Genomic DNA, 21,048 nt, shown 5'->3' on the forward strand with positions numbered 1-21,048 from the left:
TGGGGTTTACACACAATGGTTCACCAAAACCCCAACCATAAGTAAATTAAACACTAGAACATGGAATTGGAACTTACCACTACACCAAAAGATGGCTAGCAAGTGGATTCGACAAAAACCCAACTCCAATTTATGAGAACTAGCTTCTTCCTTGCTTGAATCAAGCTCTCTCTCTCTCTAGCACTTTCTCTCTCTAATTGAATGAGGAGGATGAATTTAAGGATAAGGTGTTAGGGTTTCAATGAGGACAAAATCTGCCTTTAATGCTCCAAAACCCGTTCCATTGTGAAATGACCAAAATGCCCCGTCTAATATTTAATTAAAACAAGGTTTGCTGACCAGGTGGTGGCACGGCGTGCCTATTAAGTGGCACGGCGTGCCACAGTGTAAAATTCTCAAAATTTTATTATTTACACCGTGCGAGTTGTACTTTTGGTTTTCGGGCCTTACAGCTTGTAATTCATAAGTTTATCGTACTACTACATAGATTGACTGAAGATTTCAATAGGTGTTTACAATAATTTGCCAGCAACGTCCAAGTGGGAATTTGTTGATGCATATTTGTATGGCCATCGCTGGGCGAATAACGTTTATTATTACATTGTACACCTAGTTGATGTATACGCATGAAACTGGTCAGTTACAGGAGCATATGTAACTGTTAGGCCATAATATTCAGAGGCCCATTCGTATGAATGAGGTCCATTAGGGTTAATGTCTAGTTTGCCTATAAATTCCAGTTTATGTGTTCATTAGGGTTAAGAGATAAGAGTCTAAACCCTAATTGGGAGAGCCACGTTTTGGCATTCCTGTGCATAGGGGAGATCATGCTTGATCTCCCCTGGCCACCGATGTTTCTCTGTTTAATCATTAATGTAAGTGTAACGTTTATTCAATAATACTGATTTACTTTGAATTCATCGTGTTTATCTCTTCCGTATTCGATCTTGCTCGTATAATGTTGTTTATGATCTTTAATCAATAATAGTGATTTACTTTGAATTCATCGTGTTTATCTCTTCCGTCTTTGAAGGATTAATGATATTAAAACTGCAAAATATAGTTCAGTTCTGATCCCAAGAAAAATATTGATTAATTCATCTTCTCACAAAAATATGTGTTTATGCTTCGATAGCTGTAGTATCTGTTCTTCATTATGTTTGTTAGGTTGTGAATAGTTTAGTTCTCATATTCATGCTTGTGATGCTTGCCATGCTATTAGTTTATTGTTTTAATTCACCATGCTGTTTATGTTTGCATTTATTGTTAGATTTACTGCATGATAATATGATAAAGCCAAAAAGATGTTAGTATCTTTTAGGATTTTAGCACGTTTGCATTTTCATACTGTATATTATTGAAGTAACCACCCATTTTGTGTCATTTGTATATTTGCATATGTATGTTGCATCAATCTTGCATGTTACTTAGCTTATTTCCTGCTTTGCATGTTCTTTTTATTTTCTGTTATGCATTTTAAAAATGAAAACCCAAAAAGATTTTGTTTATTTGATTTTTGTTTCAGTAGTTTAGTCGAGAAAATGGCATCACCAGAAAATAAAAAAAAAACATTAGAAAAATGAAAAACCATAAAAAGTTGAAAAATCAGAAAATGAGAAGTTGCTATGTGAAAAAGGGAAATGATTATTTTACTGAACTTGCATGTTTATCGTTTTGCGTATAAAGTAAGTAATGCATGATTAGTTGATGAATGTTGATAAACTTTGACGATTGAATTTTGGAATGAGATGATCACACAAACATAAAGTAAATAATCTTGACAAGGAAACATGGAAAGTTTTACAGCAATTGACGGTAGTCACCTAACTATCACTGAGAATGTACTGAGAAACGATCGTTCAGGAACTCAACGGACGGTTGAGGTCTCCCCTACTATGATTTATACTCTAGTGAAGGATTGCCAAGTGAGTCCACAAGGTGAGTTTACTCTTTTAGAATGTATACCAGTTTTTATTTACCTTTATTGCTTGGGCCGAAACGCATCAGTAGGTTATTAAGGTATCCAAAGGCGGTGTTCTCGGCTTAACGGATTAAAAAGTGCAATTCTGTATCACATACATTTATCGGTTTGAGAATGTGTCAACAATCAGAGGAGACTACTTCAACACCAACGGTTATGGCTACAGTGTGATTCATCTTCAATAAATTAGTGGTGCATTATCAAAGTTGTAATTTTGTTTTATTTTTTGTTTATCTTCATTTATATTATGGGCAACATCAGAAAATCTAAAAAAAATGTGTGGATTCAGTTATATTTTATTCATGTATATATGTTGGTATGAATCTCAATAAAGATGGTGCACCACATCCACAACAAAGCATAAGGGATATAAATTTTTGGATTCCATGTCTATTTGTCCATAATGTTCTATATTTAATTGAGAAAGGTGATCAAACAGTATGCTGATCAGAACGATTTAAGTAATCTACATTCGAGGGGGAGAAGTGTCAGAGTTTCAGATCTAGAAAACTCAAATTATTTCGTCCATGAAATCTTCATTTAGAAGGACTGTGCTTCTATTGTATGTGATATGGGTTGTGTCGATTGATCTAGATAGATGGGGATATCTTCTGGAGGATATTCTGACATAGAATTCCATAACCCCCAAATACATCATATCATTCCATCATTATAAGCTTTCCGCTTAAGCATGGGGTTTATAGCGACTGGTATTTGAGTTTTTTCGGAGTAAGCAATAAAATTGAGATAATCAAAGCTCTCTGAATCGAAAGGTATAAGTTTAAGGTAGAAGCTCATGGCTGTCAGGGTTGCTAGAAACATCGTGAGATGCTTCGTGTTCGATTAAATCGAAAGTACATCGAGGGGTAGCGGACAGCTTCAATATATTGTGCTCAATTGACTACCTAATAAATTGTGCGATCTCAAGTGAGGACCGAGTCTAAGATTTAAGCAGACATAGAAATATGTTCAAGTAATCAAATGCTAAAGTGATCTTCAAAAAGTCTGGAAGGAAAATTTGATAAGTTTATTAATTTTCAAAGACTAAAAGTGTAGGTACTTAAAATCAAAATTAGAACAAAGTGTCCAATCCGATTCCCTGGTTCTCTAGCATTAGTTTTGGTCGATCTTAATCGTTCTAAAGTCGATTAATACATTAAGGTCAAAGGTTAATTGTGTGATTTGAATATAAAACCCAATATCGAGTTTTTCCGCACTCGATATTGAAGATTAGATCGTTTAATCATGTTTACGCGATCCTACACATATACACTAGCTTAAATTGCATGTGGGACAAAAACACTAGCTAAATTCACATATATTTTCCTCTAATGATTTTATAGTATATATTTTTATGTTAACACACCGATGTTGTCTAATGGTTTTACAATCTATTGAACAAAATATAATGGTTTATAAATTGTGAAGAGGTAATTGTTAGATAATAAAAACCCGTGAATATTATTGATAACATTGGTCCGTTAGGGTTTATTAAGTTATTAGGGTTTCATGTGTAATCTATAAATAGGGACAAATGTTATCAATAATATTTACGGGTTTCTATTATTTAACATGGTATCAGAAGGTCTGATCCTAAGATCTAATGGGCCCCGTCAATCAATAGTAGGCCGTAGCTTTTCTTCTTAGCTATCATTTTGCTCGTATCTTGATTCTATCCCCAGCTGTAGGTCACCTTATCAACCCAACAAATCTTCTTCCTACTTTTTCTATTATTTCTCAATCGAAACTGTTAGCCGCCGCCCACCATTCTCTTTTACTTTTTGATGTAGAACTTCCACGTATTGTGACATTCACCTCTTTCTTTTTTATTTAGTTTTCTTTTTCAGCCATATTGAAAACCAAATAACCATCTAAATACCCTTCTCTTCTATGATACGAAACACACCCAAAAAAAAAAAAAAAATAAAAAAAAAAAAATAAAAAATTCAGAAGTGTGTGATTTTATTGTTACGTTGACTGTCGGAAAAAAAAGAAAAAAGTCAGCCGCAACTTTCTATGTTTTATTCGTTCTATATTCTTTGTTGATCTTTTTTTTTTTCTTTATCTTTTTCTCAATAATCGGCGTGGGGCTGAGCCGTCTAGCCTGACTAGATTCCAAACCCCAAAAAAAAGAGGAATATAAAAAAGAAAAAAAAAACTCTCTTGTTTTGCAGCGTTGAATAAGATTGTATCGCCGGTAAAGCTCAAAGCCCAAGTTCTGCTCAATCCTTAGGCAAGCAAGCCACGATGTAAAAAAAAAATATAATAATAATAACGTTACGGAAAAGGAAACGCAGTCAAACAAAGCAACCAATCTGCGATATCAATCAATTCGATACGAAAAATTAGAGAGAAAATTGTGTTTTATTTTTATTATATTTATTGTTTTCTTCCAGTCCGAGCTTTAGCGATTTCGCCGCTCGGACTGCGGGGGAGTGTTAGATAGGTTAGTGGCCCAACCCGATTATGGGCTTGGGTCCGTTAGGGTTTATTAAGTTATTAGGGTTTCATGTGTAATCTATAAATAGGGACAAATGTTATCAATAATATTCACGGGTTTCTACTATCTAACAGTAATTAAACAAGTTGTTAACTTGTTATCAAGAATGCGAGTAGAACTTCAATAATTTTTTGTTAAACTATTATGGTACGTAATTCTAATTTCGTTTCAATAATTATTTGTTAAACTATTATGGTACGTAATTCTAATTTCGTTTTTAAATAGTTTATATTATTCATTAGGGTCCTTTTTTCACCTCGCTCAGGGCACTCAAATTATCGGGACCGGTCCTGTAACTAAGTTATTGTCTTTTTAAAGTATATATGAATGAATATGATATGTTAAGTAGTGGTTTATGGTTAGTATATAAATATGTACGTTCATTAATCTTTCGTTGGTTGTGCCTATTTTGACGAACGTATTGAAATGTTTTTTAAAGGGAATAAAAACTAAATAAAATGATATTACATATACTTAGCAAATAATGTTACATATTGACACACAAAATATAAGCGTAAAATTATAGTAGTATATCCTATAAATACCTACCCTTCACCATATTCACTTGCAAAGTACAAAGAGCCATGCATTATATATTCCTATCTTTGTATGAGAGATTAAATATGGGTTTTAAGGTTCATCAACATTTTTGGTTTTCTCTTTTTCTACTCGTGTTTGTCACCGGAGAAAAAGAAAAGATCGGTTGCGACGTGTTTAAGGGTAATTGGGTCGTCGATAAGTCATATCCACTCTACAATGCATCTACTTGTCCTTTTATTGGTAAAGAGTTCGATTGTGTTAAAAACGGTCGCCCCGATCAACAATATCTCCAATATCGATGGCAACCGCATGCATGCTCCTTATCAAGGTATACAGTACTTCTTTATAACATAAAATAGCAAAAACTTAAATGATTAACTTTGAAAACTTATGTATAGATCATAAATTTGAAGTTTATTTTTCATTAGCAGTGATATTATATCGTGTTAGTATAATGAAATATATAAGTAACTGTATGTTTATGTAAGCTAATTTAAATATGGAACTATGGAAGATATTGTAATACTTTTTGCCTTTTCTAAAAACAGGCAACAATTAGATAAATAAAGACTACAATTTTATATAAACATTTTCACAAATAATCGTATCGGGTCATGTTCATTTCTTTGTTGTTGCTAATATTAGAAAGAGTGATCAAGTATAGAGGACCAAATATAGATGCCACACCTACTTAAATTTTAATCATATAATAAGTAAAAGAATAATACGTTACTATAACTATATATGTGATATGTGATATGTGATGTGATGTGAAGTTGCTATCAACCCATCTTTAATTTATGTTTATGATTACACACAAATTTGATTAGTAGAATAGTAGTCCAAAAACTTTTTTCTTGTGTTTCAAAATATCCATGACTATATGTCCATTTCTTAACTAAATATAAAGAGGGTGATGCTAAAAATAATTACAAGCATAAGAGATGATATCTTTTATATAAATTTTTGGAAAGCGAATACAAGCAACTGCAAGATGCAAGAAGACAACAGTTTATGACTTTACAACCTATCCAAATCAAGTTGCAAGAAGACACATCTATTGGATGGATTAGATAGTTAGGCCAAAGTTCGTTTGTGGGTTTGGTCTATTAGGAAAACCCCTAACATGGTATCATGAGCCGTATGAAAAACCCCTAAACCCTATTTTTTTACGATAACTTCTTCTTCATCTTGGCTAATTTCGCTGTTATACATTACGGAAAAGGAAACAAAGTCAAGCAAGATGCAATGATATTAACGAAATCAGTCTATTCGGTGCAACAAATACGAAAAAAAAAAGTTATCGTTTTTTTCCAATCCGAGCTTTCGCGATTTTTCCGCTCGAACTGCGCGGGTAGTGTTAGACGGATTAAATAGTTAGGCTCATGTCCGTTTGTGGGCTTGGTCTATTAGGGCTTTACCATTAGTGTTTCATTGTATAACAAAATCATCTCGGTTAGGCTCTTTGTTCCGTTTGGTGGTTGTTAACTTTAGTTTTATTTTGCACGAGTTTGTTTGTTGTGTGTTCTTTCGTTTCCCCGTTTAGTGTGTTTGGTTATGTTTGGTGCCTCGTTTTGTTTTGTTTGTTGTAGCTTTGTTTATGTTTGGTTGTCTTTAGGTTAAGGCGAGGTTCGGATCCAGATAGCGTTTGTTGGTTAGGTTGCGTGAATTTTTTTTTCAAGGCTCGTCACTTTCTCTTTTATTTCGTGTTAATTTATTATGAAAGGTTTTAAGTATATAAAAGTTTTCGTTTTTCAAAAAAAAAAAAAAAAAAAAAAGAAGAAGAAGACAGATCACCTATTACAAATACACCAACATAGACACAACACCAGTGCAAGCTTACCATAACATCTTCGTTCATGATTGATTGCCCCTCTGGCCCGTTTTAATACAGTCTATAAAGTAATATGAAATTTTCCAACAGGCAGCTGCTGCCTTATTTGGGAAACGTTAAACTAGATTATCTTTACCTAGTTTGTTTTTCTAGATGTGAAACTAGATTGTGAAATAATCATTTATAACTCTTTTAGTGTTGTGTAATATATATAGATTTGATGGTAAGAAGTTGTTGGAGAAACTAAGAGGGAAGAGCATAATGTTTGTGGGAGACTCACTGAGCAAAAATCATTGGCTATCGTTGTTATGTATGATTCATTCATCCATGCCTTCTTTACCTTATGTTGTTAAAGTCTCCGGAGCCAATGGTATGACCACTTACAACTTTACGGTATGTAATAACATCACAAACTCAAACATTTGTATTTTAGAAATGATAAATATATATAGTTTGGTATATCAATGCCATACTGTTTAGACTTGTTTGTCGTCCATACAAAAGAATTAAATAATAACGAAGAACGTAACAAATTTTTATCTAAATTATATGTGTATATTGATCAAAATGTACAACGAACTTAGATTCAATATGGAAGAGGATCTCAAATTATGTTATGAGATCAGATGTTTACACAAGGTAGATAGATAAATGATTATCTTTATTCAGACTTCATACTTTGCATTTGCGGGATTGAGTCAACAAGATGATTGATACTCCGTATGTGATATTAGATCATTAAAGTCAATGTTTTAAGCTCAAATATCGTTACTTGTTATTATAACTACTGTTATATGTATTTGGAAATGAGATTGTATGTGATAAAGATATGTTTATTTGTAGGATTACGGTGCTGAAGTGATATACCATCACAGCTTATATTTGGTAGATATTATCAAAGAGAAAAAGGGAAAGGTGTTAAAATTGGATTCGATTATAGACGGAAGGTTGTGGTCGGGTGCCAATTACCTTGTCTTTAACACGTGGCATTGGTGGACCCGCAGAGGTCCTACCCAACCGTACGTACTACTACTGATAAAAAAAATGCGACGAAAGGAAAATAGACTGTTTAATGAATTAAGTGAAAACTAAAAAAATTCAAACCGAATTTAAATTTCATTTTTGATTTGGTTTTGATTTACTTTATATGAATTTGAAATTTGTTTTGTTTTGTTTTTTTTTAAATTCGATTAAACTGAAAATCAAATTCAACAAATAATATTAGATTATAACATATACTCCGTACCACAAACAGATTTTCAAAACCAAAATTCGAACTCAAAAATGTTTTTCTTTTAATTATTTGGTTAAATTATGCTTTTTAAGTTTTTGTGTTTTTATCGGAACCTGGCCGAATTCAAATTCAGTTTTCAGTTCCATTTTACTTTTGGTTTTGAAATTTTAAATTCAGTTTCATTCCGATTTTCACGTTTTGCTTCCAAAAATTCAAAACCACACCAAATAAATCAAGGAAAATGAAAATCGAACCGATGAACACTCTTAATGATGGAGTAATAACTATAAAGATGTGTCATATAACTAATATAAATGATAAATGATAAATGATGTTTGACTGTGTAGATTTAACTTTATACAAGAAGGAAGTAAAGTATATCCAGAAAATATGGATCGTTTAGTTGCTTTTGGAAAGGCAATAGATACATGGGGTAGATGGGTTGATGACCACATTGATCCAAGTAAATCAAAAGTTTTTTTTCAAGGAATTTCACCTACACATTACAAGTAACTTTAACCTTTCACTTTTTAATAAAAATTCAATGTTGTCAGTTATTAACGTTTTTAATCGAGTAAATTTAAACAGTTGGACTAATATTTTCAGCGGTAGCAGTTGGGGAGAACCAAATGCACAAGCGTGTCTAGAACAAAATTTACCGATTCCGAGGCCTACGTATCCAGGAACAGCACTGGAGGCACAAGAAGTTGTGAAAAAGGGATTGAATACTATCAAAAAACCGGTAACTTTGTTAGACATAACTAACTTATCTTGGCTGCGAAAAGACGGACATCCATCCAAGTATGGGAATATAAAAAAAACTGGAAAAGATTGTAGCCATTGGTGTCTTGCTGGAGTTCCCGATACTTGGAATGTTTTGCTTTACAACCTAATGTTCGATTAACAACAAATTAAATCATAAGTTGGTTTTTGGATTTGTGTAAAAAACAAATGGTAATCTGAAGACTTCATGTTTATATGTTTGTATTATAGATAAGTCGACGGCAACTTTTAGGAAGAACCTTAAGCTAATATGTAATTCATCCGTCCCATATTGATAGTATAATATTGTATTTCTTTTTGGGATGTTCCAAATTAATATGTCATTCCATAAATTGATAAGAATCATAAGGTAATAAAGTTACTTTATACTCTTAACTTTTACATGTAATACAAAGTTAGGTAAAAAGTAAGGGGTAAAACTATAATTTGAATAAAGGTACATTGTAATGATGAGATTTTTTAAATTGTAATATGAAACGCAGGGAGTAAAAAAACGCGCATAGTAGTAAATTTATTGACAGGCGTCTACTTAATTATGATCAAGTTTGTATCTATACATTTGGTCAGCAGAATTAAACCTGCTTTAAACCACACTTTTTACATGAATATTTCCATGTTTACAAGTCAAAACCACACCAAAATGGTTGTAGCATACATTTATTGCATGACAAAAGTTGTTACATTTAGTTTTAGAAAGAGAAGGAAAAAAAGTACACCATTTAACTACATAAGCACCCTCACGAAAAACTTTCTTGTTTCAATTTTTTGTTCATGTTGAAAATGAGTGTGTGGAATGTGTGTTTTCTTTTTGTTTATGTATTAACAATGGGGGGTGATCATGGTGTTGATGCAGACGAAAATAAGTGTGACTTATTCAGAGGAAGGTGGGTGTGGGACGAATCAGGTTCATACCCAATGTATAAGGGCTCAGAGTGCCCGTTTATAAACCCGGGCTTAAACTGCCAGAGAAATGGTAGACCTGATACCATGTATCTCAACTTCACTTGGCAGCCTCATGGTTGCTCGCTTTCAAGGTCCAAACTTTATCTTTCTTTTCGAGCACATTATAACATTACGAATACTGTTCCAACAAAAAATTCTAACATTTTGATAAATTTCAACTGCTAATTTGGACCATTAAAATATTAAATTCATATGAATAGTAATTGTTACATGCCAATGCATCTAGATACTACATATGCGTATTGCTTCAAATTCGTTCTTACACCGCTTTAAATAGATAAACGAATGAGGTTTATTCAGGGTACCCAAGAAGGGTAATAATTTTTACTATATGAGTATCTGTAACTTTTTATAACCTTTTTTCCTGACCATCACAAGATATAATTGGAGTGTGGTATGAACCACGGCTGAACTACCAAGCTATCTTGAAATGGTTATTTGATTTTTTTGTCCTATTAGAGAAGTGTAACAAATGTATCCATAATACTTGCTTTGAAGTATAGGTTCGATGCTGAGAACTTCCTACGAAGAAACAAGGGGAAGAAGATAATGTTCGTAGGGGACTCATTAAGTTCAAATCAGTTCCAATCATTAGCATGCTTGCTTTACTATCCCGCTCGACGCTACAGCAGAAGCATAACTCGTCAAGGGTCATCATTCATTTATTTTTACGTGAGTGCTCATTTTCAAACATTAAAAGATATGAAAGAGGAGATAAAACAATTTGCAGGAAAAGTAGTACTACGTCCCATAAGAATTGTCTACCTTACTATTTTTGTTTGTCTCAAGATTCCTGCCATTACTCTAAATAACAATAGAAAACCACTAAAATTTCAATTATGTCCCTTCTATTATTGGAAATTTAACATTAAATATAGTAATTAAATTAATTAGTTACTCTTTATAACAACATTAAATGAAGGGCAAAATTTAATTCATTAATATATCTTAAATTCAACAAAAGTAAAACACACAGCAAAATTTATGGGACGTATGGAGTATTATATTGCAAATTAGTTTGATTATGTTTTTTTGATTATATGTTGGGTTTTCTGAAATCGAAGGACCATGGAGTTACGATAATATATATGAAAAACGGGTTCCTAGTAGACCTGGTGATGGAAAAACAGGGACGGGTGTTGAAACTGGACTCGATCAGTAGAGGGATCAGATGGCAAGAAGCGGATATTTTGATCTTTAATAGCTATCATTGGTGGATTCATGATGGAGCGTTTAAGTCGTATGATTCGAAGCTAATCATTATTAATAAAAATGGCATTTCAACCTATTTAGTTGTGAATGGGTCAATATGGGTTGTTTTTATCTCAAACGGGTCATACAATTGACTTAAACACAAATAGCTATTGAATTACTATAAAAATGGTATTTTTTTTCATACCAGACTTCAGGATTTGACTATAACCCATATTGACCCATTACGAAAACGACACGTTTTGCAACCTATGCTTGATGCAGAGATTATTTAAATAGGTTCATAAACTATTGTTTTGGTTTCAGATGGGATTACTACCGCGTCGGTGAGAACTTATACAAAGAAATGCCAGTTATGGATGCTTACAGGATCGCATTAACTACATGGGCAAAATGGGCCGACTCGAACATCAATCCTAAAAAGACCCGATTCTTTTTTCAAGGCGTTTCCGCATTTCATTACGAGTAAGTTTTTGTCATTTATGTACTACAAACGAAAGTTTTGTACTTTGAATCCAAACAAAATTTTGATATGTGATAATAGAGGCAGAGATTGGGGAGCACCGAATACTGGGAACTGCAACGGGGAAACTGAACCCATATTAGGATTCATGTATCCTGGTAAAAAATATGAAGCAGAACAAGTGATTAAAGATGTAATTTCAAAAATGGAAAATCCAGCTTATTTGTTAGATATAACATTACTTACACAATTAAGAAAAGATGGGCATCCATCAAAGTATGCTGGTGGAATGATGGATTGCAGTCATTGGTGTCTTGCTGGTGTTCCCGATACATGGAATCAAATTTTGTACACAATTTTACTCAAGGATTAGTTGTTCTTGTTTCCTTCTTTAATAAAAAGCATATACTTGAAATATGTTGGAGCATATAATTTAAAAGGCAACTTCTTTATATTTGTTGTCACGCTTCCTTTAGTCTTTTTCTAGTTTGATGTAATAATTACAAAACACATTAACTAAGTGCCCTTTTACTAGGATCGGTTTCTAGAGTAAGGAAAATATTTTCACTGTAATAATTACAAAATATTTTCACTATCATCTGTCATCTTTAAAATCGATGCTTTAAAACCCTTTAGTTAAGTGGTTGTGAGTTCGAGTTCAGAGGTGGACATTTGTAAATATCCGTGTAGGATGTGGATGTATGAGTTTTGTCTTTCAAGAAATGCTTGCGCACTCATTAAAGCATGCGCAAGCATTGTTTAGGTGACATTTAGAGCATGTGAAAAAAATTTAGCTCTTATAAATAAATTAGTTGAGCTAGCTTATAAAATAAGCTCAAAACTTATGAAATGAGAAATTACATAATTGTCCTTCATATTATTATTTGTCATATATATCATAGTCATTTTTAGTAAATTTTGAGGTATAAGTTTAAAGCTCCGGCTACTTTGTCAACAGTTACAAAATAATACGGAATAAGTTCTAGTTTTCAACTTTAAAAATAAGCTCCAATTACAATCTCCAGTTATAAGCTCCAGCTCTATATCATATCTCTCAAAATTCGAATGCTTTTTTAGTGGAATATTTCCTAAGGGTTCTATCAACTACATTGACGAATTGTTGGGTCGAGATGGATTTGAACCAGCGTAAACATCTTGTCAACGAATTTACAGTCCGTACCCTTTAAACACTAGTGCATCAACTCGGAGAAAATGCGCATATGTACGACTTCTAGTCCAGATTCTAACTTAGAGGTGTGAGAGAAAGGCAAGCAAGCCTTCAGAGGCGTGTGTCGTTGACTTTAGCACGAGTTGTGCGAGCCGTCTTGAAGAGAATTCACCATCGTTTTACCTTCGATGAAAGCCTTCGAGTCAGTTTTCTCGCCATTGTGTTGAAGTCTCAAGTCTCAACAGTCTTTAGATATTTTTTGTATACAATTAAAAAGAACTGCCGAATCACATTCCTTCTTGACTTGAAGGATATTTGAGCAAGTGGTTTTTGCTCCCCTTTTAGAACAAACAGTATCGATTGTCACTTCCGGCGTCGGTGACGATGTCGGAGGTGATAGACAGTCGGTTGACACCGCATCAGCGTCGGTTCGGGGTCTTGGGTCAATTAATCGTGAGTTCAAACACATAATTTACTCGGCGTTATATTAATCGTGAGCACCATCTCGCGCATCAATGGCTAACGGATGATTATTTTGTCACAAATTCCACGAGGTGGAGTTCAAATGATGATGTCGCATGAAGGATCGTGTATTCCTTTTTATGCCAACGATGTCGAGTACAAAAGAGGTTATTACTTAGCTGACGGGATTGTCCCAACATGGGCATCATTCGTTCAGGCGTATTCTAGTGCAACTGATAAAAAATGAACTTATTTTTCAAAGAAATAAGTTTCTGCACGCAAGGATGTTGAGAGAACATTTGATATTTTACATGGACGTTGGCATATACGGCGACAACCAATACGAGCTTACAAGGTGAAAGTTATTCAAAGGATCATGTATTGTTGTATCGTTCTACACAACATGATTGTTAAGGATAATTGGTAAAACATTGATGAGAATGTTGAGGTTTATGAACCAGTTTTGAACATGGAAAGTAGCTGTATCGATAGGTGTGACATGTATAAGAGAATGAGAAGGAATTGCGCGATAGGGAGGTGCACAAGGGTTTACGATCCGATTTGGTTGAATATCGTTGTACTATACGCGAAGACGAGTAGGTATTTAAATTTTTGTTAAATATTTTAGTTTCAAGTTACTTTGACATTTTTTGAACTGTAGTTTAGTTTTTAACCATGAATTGTAAATTTTTTCTAGTAATGCAACTTTTATTTTGTTTATTTTGTTTTATATTTTATTTAATTAATTCATTAAAATGAATATAATAAATAATAAATAAATAATATTTTCTCTTTCCATGAAACTGAACACTGACACTAAACGACTTCTCCACTTTCTCATCAATGTTGATTTTTTAATGTCAGTTCATTCAGCGTCCAGTCATCAGGAAGACATTGAAAGACACTGAAATTGACACTGAACACCACTCAGCGCCAATGGCAGGTCTAGGAATCGTAGTTACGGGTGTTACTAGTTAAAAGCTCAAAAAATTTACCCTATCCAATGGTATCACACAAAAATAATTATACTATATAGTGGTATCACTAGTTAAAAGTCACAAAAAATTTCTAGTGCATTGCGTATTTCAGTAGTAGCACGTGCTACTACTGGACATAATCCAGGTCCGCCCTTGCAGTGCTCCATACTTTGAACTTGAAAAAAGTTACAACATATCCAATCTTATCAAGTTGCATCTAGGGATGGCAAAAAAATCGGAACCCGACGGGGGAAACCGAAACCCAACATAATTGGGCCGGGTCTGGTCCGGGTCTACGGGTCTCGGGCCGGGTATGGGATTGATTTTCAAAAAATATTCTGGTTCGGGTGTGACGACCCGAAAATTTCCAACCAAATTTAAACTTAATCTTTATATGATTTCGATACGATAAGCAAAGTCTGTTAAACTGAGTCTCAAAATTTTTGAACTGTTTACATGGATTCATTTAACCCCGTGACTATTTTCGACGATTCACGAACAGTTGTTGTAAATAAATGTGTATATATATAAATATAATTATAAGTATATAGATTAAATTAAAATAGCATAATACAAATAAATCATTCAAATTGAATTAAAAATTTAAAGTAATGTATAAAATAATTGAATTACTAATAAAATGAATATATTATATAATTAGTAAATATAACATAAATAATAATGTATAATATTAAGTACAAGCTGAAATATAGTTGTTATTATTTTATTACTCTTAGTATTATTATTAAAACAAATATAATAATATTAATATCAGTATTAATAATAGTATGATATAAATATGAAACCAAATATGTATAAATTATTAGATTATTATTATTGTTCATATTATTATTATCATTTAATAATATCTATATTAGTAAAATTAGTATTATTATTATTATTAGTGTTATTAATAATGTTATTATTATCATTAAAATTATCCTTATTGTTATTACTAATATCATTATATTGTTATTATATTTACTTTTATTAATATTATAAGTATTTCTATATTTATTATTATTAGTATTTCTATTTCTATAATTAATAATAAGTATTATAAATATAATTTTTATTAATTAGAATTATTATCATTACTTATATATATATATATATATATATATATATATATATATATATATATATATATATATATATATATATATATATATATATATATATATATATATATATATTAATATTGATTATATACTTTAGAAACACAGATATAAATAAATACATATATGTATAACAGATAAATAAATAATTACAGTTATAACAGATATGTATAACAGATACGTATAAATATATAACAGATAAATATATAATAGATAAATAAATAAATACAGTTATATAACATACAGATATATATATGATACTGATATCACACGTAATATTCAACGATCACAATCAATTTAGTTTATTTTCTGCTCATGATTGGTACTATATCTGTTAAATATCGAATTCCTTTCAGCTATAAAATAAATTCTGTTATCAATCTGTATATGATTTGTACTCTTGGCTCTAATCTGCATTACACAACGAATTCAACTCAGTATCCAAACAAAATCTATTGAGAGTCTCCATCTGCTTTCCATATTTTTATTTTCTTCTTCCTGGAATGATTCCATCTGTCGATCTTTATTACTATCTCTATTCCATCTATTATATATAAACACATGAGAATATAATCAAACGACTCTGACATTCTTTCACAACACCCATCTACTTCTTTCTTCCTTGTGATTTCTTCGACCACTCAAGCCACCTTCAAATCGTCATCACTTTCAAAATCACCACTAAACCACCACCATCGAACTATTACTACACGACTGCTGCACTTGCTCGACTCACCATTGGAACATCATCAATTATATCATCATCTTCACCGAACATGACAAGTAAGATCACCAACAAACCCACGTAATGTTTCCTGTTTAGAACGACCCAAACCGCTACTTCTTTATTATTTTCTTTTCTTCTCCTTCGTGAACCAACAACCAACAAAACCCACTTGGTTGCTAATGTTATTGCTTCTTTTATTTCTGATTCATCACATCATCGAATCACCTTGAAATAACCATGGTCACCCACCATCGTGGATCAATCACCTTTACATCACTTCCCTCTCACTCTTCTCTCCCTCTTCTTCTCCTTCTTCATGAAATCTCCAAAACACGAACCACCATACGAGCAACTTCTGTTGTGGATCAACCCGTCACCATCACAACCTCTCATCACCACCTCTCACCACCAACCCGAACCAGCCCCAACTGCTCTTTCTATTTCTGCAGCTACTAAATTGTGTTCAAATAGAAGCACGACAAAACCCACTTGTTTTGTTGAGTACTGCAGCTGCTACTGCTGTAAATCACGAATAATTGCTGCTGTATCTTTCTATTCGAAACAAACAAACTCGGTATTAATATAAGAATGAAACATAAGTGGTTTAAGTGGCCGACATGGATAAATTTAAAATAATGCTTCATTACATTATTAAATCACTTAAAGAATGATTTGTTTGTTGCTTTTCTGGTAACCAAAACACATTATTTCATTGTTTAAAGAAAGTAAAAGCACCGAAATCCCTTTATGTTATTGATTAACTTTATAGGTGGCATAAGTGATTTGATTGCTAGTTTCAATTTACTAATCCTTTCTTTTCGGTTGCTGGGTTTATGATATACTACTCGAGTGATTATGGCCCAAGTTAAATGGGGCTTACGAAGTAATGAGTTTGGGCTATGAACGAATTTGCAGTTGGATTGAGAGATGGTGTTTTCCTTTTTGGGCCGTATATATTTTGGAATTTTCAGGCCAAGACCCAACATAAATGAACCCAATACATACAAGTGTAATCTGTTTAGGTTATAGTATATATCTCGCTACCTGCTTTTGATGAATACGAATTATATAAGATATTAGATGTGGATGGTGACGTGATTTGATGATTGTGTTCGGTTCATGGGGTATGATTATGACAGAAACTAATTAAAGGATTTAAAATCCTAATTAAGTCAGAAACTAATGGTGTATCCTATCGTATACATGCATAAAGGCATAATATTCGCATGAAGTTAGCATCAGAAATACTGACGACAACAGTTTTGTGAAACTGTCCATCCAGCATTCTTCGCTGAGCAGGATGCTTCTGTCATGCGTAAGCCCTGAAGGCCGCCTAGCGCTTAAGCCCTGACCGGAGAGCGTCACATCCAGCGTAAATATCGGATCACGAATAACAGAAAGCAGCATCATCTGACACGTGTCCCCGAGTACTCCGATGGATCTATCACTATAAATAGACCCCTTGGGTCGTCATTTTACACATTCAGACACTCTGATAACTTGTGACCAGAGATTTCACCTTTCTCTCTCACATAGTATTTTCTCTCACTAGAAGTCATCCAGCTAGTAGCTCAACACTCAGCGGACTAAGATTGATTAAGTCACCCCACAGGTTTCTATACCTGTGTACCGGGTCTGTAGGGATTATTTCCCGAGGGTAAACATCAATCGGCAACATTCCTCTATTTCTAGCTAGATACTTTTAGTATTTGTGCTGACATACTAAGCCTTACCTCATAAGGAAATAGGTGTCAACAATGGCGCCATCTACTAATATTAAGAACACGCGGAACGAAAAAGGAACAAAAACAACTGAAGTCCCATCCACAAGTGTACTCGAAACATTCAATAATCCATTAATCGAAAGCATGACAACTTATTCGCCAATGCCTGAAGAAGATGCATCTGTTCAGCCACCGGAAGGCACAATTGAAGAAACAGTAACTGAAACCACAGAAAGGCTTAAACATTTGGCCACAAATCCAGGGAAAAGGCCAATAATTGAAGAAACAGCAACCAAAAGTGCAGAAAGGCGTCAAAATTTCGTTCTTAATCCAGAGAAGTGAACATTGATGCAACCACGATGATGTCCACCATTTACATCTTTTCGATGGATGACGGATGGTAAAGACATGAAAATTATGAAGAAGCAATCTATGTCAAAGTACAAGTTATCCAGAATACTTGACAAGTTGGGCAGTCTTCTTGATGATTCTGAAGATGATAATGAATTGAGCTATATTGGCAGTGATTCTGAAGAAGAGAATGATGAGAAAGAGGAGTTCATGTCTGAGAAGAAAGCAACATTACTTTTAAATGGAATCCTTAAGCAGACAGCTCCGCCAAAATATAAGCAACGCTTAGCGCAGCCCGCCGTCCGCGTTGTGGCTGTAGATAATTTTTTCGCTTTAATTACTGGACAGCAAGCTATAAAGCCGCCAGCTATGGCAGAATCCACTCAGTGCTTCATTGATCGAATTGCTAACTATCTGTTACCTAGAAATCTTGGCATACCGGCAATTGGAGTATATGATGGTACTACAGATCCGGAAGATTTTCTTACCATGTTTGAAGGTACAATGAGGTTGCAGCGTTGGGATGATGAAGTAGCTTGTCATATGTTTCCTATAGTGTTGCAGAAAATGGCAAGGGAAAGGTTTTCTAGTTTACCGTCAAAAAGTGTAACAAGTTATTTGGACCTTCGTGCAAAGTTTGTTATGCAATATCAAAATCTTCGTAGCTGCACTTTGACACATCTTGATGCACATGAAATAACGATGCATCATAATGAGTCCTTGAGTAATTTCATGAAGAGATACACGCTTGAAGCACAAAAAATACCTGACTGTCCAGAGTCGTAACTCGTATCTGGTTTTATTTTCTGTTTGGATCAGTGAAAGTTTAGTGCACTTGTTCATACATTAAGGTATGACCTGCCAAAAACTCTGCACCAAGCGTTAGAAGTTGTACAAAAGCATGTCCGAGCCGGTGAGCGAGGATCGGGCAAGTTTGATAGTAACAACAGTTCCAAACCGCACAACGAAGGACGGTACTTTGATGAAAACCAAAGGATAAATGATAATTCCAATGGCAGATGGAGAGGCAACAATCATCCCAATGATTTTCACCATAACAGGAGGCCCTTAGAGAGACATCCGTTGATAATGGCGTTAACCAAAACTCCTAAGGAAATTCTTTTTACTGAACCTATTCCGGTCTGCTTTTAATCCTCCAGCACATATGGAGGAAAGAGATGGCCCAAGAAGTGAGCTATGGTGTGACTTTCATGAGGCGTGGGGTCATGACACAGATAATTGCAAGTCTTTGATGAGGGAAATCATTGCAAAGATTAAGGCAGGGGAGCTAAATCACTTGCTGCCAGGCAAACAATACAGAAGAAATGACCCTAAAAAGAAATTTGCATGGCAGAAGAGTGATGGTCGAAGAGGAAGTTGGGTTGAGAATAGAAGAAGGGAAGAGCATGGCGGACGAGAAAACAGAAACCCATACGGAGAGCGTGAACCAACTCCAGAAGTAGTAATCAAGATGGTGTGGTTCAATGATAGTTGCTATGAAGACTGTGAGCAGTCAGAAAACAATGTTGAAGGCTGGAGATATGCTCCAATCATTTTTCAACCAATTCAAAATTGGACTTTATCCGTCCAGCCAGTGGTCATATCAGCAGTAATTGCAAACAAGTTCATCAGCCGTATCTACACGGATACAGGTAGTGAAGCTGACATCATCTATTGGCATTGTTTGAGAACTTTCCCAAGGCACGTACAGGATAGGGCTAGACGAAAAAATTTGAAGGTTTCAGGATTGACAGGAATACCGGTGAACGCCATGGGGCGAATCCGTTTAGAGGTTGTTATGGGAACATTCCCATTGCTGAGAACTGAAACAATTGATTTCATTATTTTGGAAGGCACTTCTCGGTTTAATGTCCTTTTCGAAAGGACAGCGTTGGCAAAGTTTGGAGCAATTGCATCCACTGCTCATGCGGAGATCAGATTTCCAACTCCTAACGGAGTGGCTGCCATACATTCACAGTATGTAGCCCCAACTAGAGAACGGTCTACATTTGCAAATTTTCCAGAGGGCAGGGCTAATCGGAGAAAGCATAATCGATTGTTTAGAGATGATGAAGTTCAGGAGTTTTTTATACCGTAATCAACTACTCAGGCCGGACAGCGCTAGGCTTATGAAGAGCAAATTTTAGCATTTTATGAAGAACAAATTCTATCATTTTATTGTACACCATTGTAGTTATGCTACAATGCATATGTTTACAACAGCATGCATTAAACTTTCATAATGTACTAATTAGGCCTGATCCACCTAAATTCATAATGAATTGTTTATGTAATGAGCACTATCAATCAATAAAATTTTATCTTTTTCTTATACAAAGTGCTGCCTGTGACAAATGTAACATTGTATTTATATCCTGGCCACAGAAGGAGAGTATTTTTATACTTCTGATGGCGGATGCTCTTGTGCCGGCCAGCAAAAGGCGCAAAGGATTGGCTAGAAAACGTTAAGGTTTTACTAGAATGTACCGAGGCAAAATGAAAAACTATATACTTGTCATGACAAATATTATAAAGACTTACTTCACAAAACGAAAGAAGTTCCTATACTATATGAAGGCAAAAATATTTCACAATTCTTCCTCATAAACTTTATGACGGAAGGCGTATGGCGGAAAGGTTACTAATTCATAACTACTCTTCAAAAATACTTCATAACTATTCCTCATTAATTTCATGACAGAAAGCGTATGATGGACTCTAATGTCCTGCAAATTATTTGAAGTCATAATATTTGCAAAGTATAATTTCAATATTTTGTATGTTGTTAATTCAGAAGAAGTTAACAGTGAAAGGCATATTCATGAGAATTACATCAAACACTTTTCAGTATGTCTTATAAAGTTATGCAATACACAATCATACATAGAAAATTTATTATATGCTTGATGCACAGCAGATTTATTTTTTAGCAAGAGAAATCCAAGTATTTAGAAAGAGCATAAAGACAAACATAATCATACGAGTGGCAACATGGAAAGCTTAAATAAGAC

General features: G+C 33.9%; 3 protein-coding genes across 3 annotated transcripts; all 3 read left to right on the forward strand.

Annotated features, from left to right (window-relative positions):
* The first annotated feature begins 5,090 nt into the window (after positions 1-5,090).
* LOC139873300 (protein trichome birefringence-like 41) lies at positions 5,091-9,132 on the forward strand. The gene is made up of 5 exons (XM_071861234.1): positions 5,091-5,349; positions 7,071-7,248; positions 7,699-7,874; positions 8,437-8,598; positions 8,696-9,132. Exons 1-5 carry the CDS (start codon positions 5,105-5,107, stop codon positions 8,991-8,993), a joined length of 1,059 nt encoding a protein of 352 aa, XP_071717335.1. The 5' UTR covers positions 5,091-5,104; the 3' UTR covers positions 8,994-9,132.
* Positions 9,133-9,652: 520 nt separating this feature from the next.
* On the forward strand, positions 9,653-11,883 carry LOC139873289 (protein trichome birefringence-like 42). The gene is made up of 5 exons (XM_071861222.1): positions 9,653-9,906; positions 10,339-10,507; positions 10,900-11,075; positions 11,354-11,512; positions 11,592-11,883. The coding sequence occupies exons 1-5, from the start codon at positions 9,653-9,655 to the stop codon at positions 11,881-11,883; spliced, it is 1,050 nt and encodes a 349-aa protein (XP_071717323.1).
* Positions 11,884-19,202: 7,319 nt separating this feature from the next.
* On the forward strand, positions 19,203-20,135 carry LOC139871236 (uncharacterized). The gene has a single exon (XM_071858968.1). It carries the CDS (start codon positions 19,203-19,205, stop codon positions 20,133-20,135), a length of 933 nt encoding a protein of 310 aa, XP_071715069.1.
* Positions 20,136-21,048: the final 913 nt, after the last annotated feature.

Source organism: Rutidosis leptorrhynchoides, chromosome 10 (genome assembly GCF_046630445.1).
Source record: "Rutidosis leptorrhynchoides isolate AG116_Rl617_1_P2 chromosome 10, CSIRO_AGI_Rlap_v1, whole genome shotgun sequence".
NCBI classification, from domain to species: Eukaryota; Viridiplantae; Streptophyta; class Magnoliopsida; order Asterales; family Asteraceae; genus Rutidosis; species Rutidosis leptorrhynchoides.

What these genes read in the sequence shown, in the direction of transcription:
- LOC139873289 (XM_071861222.1), top strand. Translation starts at nt 9,653, where the DNA reads ATGAGTGTGTGGAATGTGTGTTTTCTTTTTGTTTATGTATTAACAATG. An exon ending in CATGGTTGCTCGCTTTCAAG is followed by an intron (nt 9,907 to 10,338) that starts GTCCAAACTTTA and finishes TTTGAAGTATAG; the next exon opens with GTTCGATGCTGAGAACTTCC. An exon ending in GTTTCCGCATTTCATTACGA is followed by an intron (nt 11,513 to 11,591) that starts GTAAGTTTTTGT and finishes ATGTGATAATAG; the next exon opens with AGGCAGAGATTGGGGAGCAC.
- LOC139873300 (XM_071861234.1), top strand. Translation starts at nt 5,105, where the DNA reads ATGGGTTTTAAGGTTCATCAACATTTTTGGTTTTCTCTTTTTCTACTC. An exon ending in CATGCATGCTCCTTATCAAG is followed by an intron (nt 5,350 to 7,070) that starts GTATACAGTACT and finishes TAATATATATAG; the next exon opens with ATTTGATGGTAAGAAGTTGT. An exon ending in CGCAGAGGTCCTACCCAACC is followed by an intron (nt 7,875 to 8,436) that starts GTACGTACTACT and finishes TTGACTGTGTAG; the next exon opens with ATTTAACTTTATACAAGAAG.
- LOC139871236 (XM_071858968.1), top strand. Translation starts at nt 19,203, where the DNA reads ATGGAGGAAAGAGATGGCCCAAGAAGTGAGCTATGGTGTGACTTTCAT.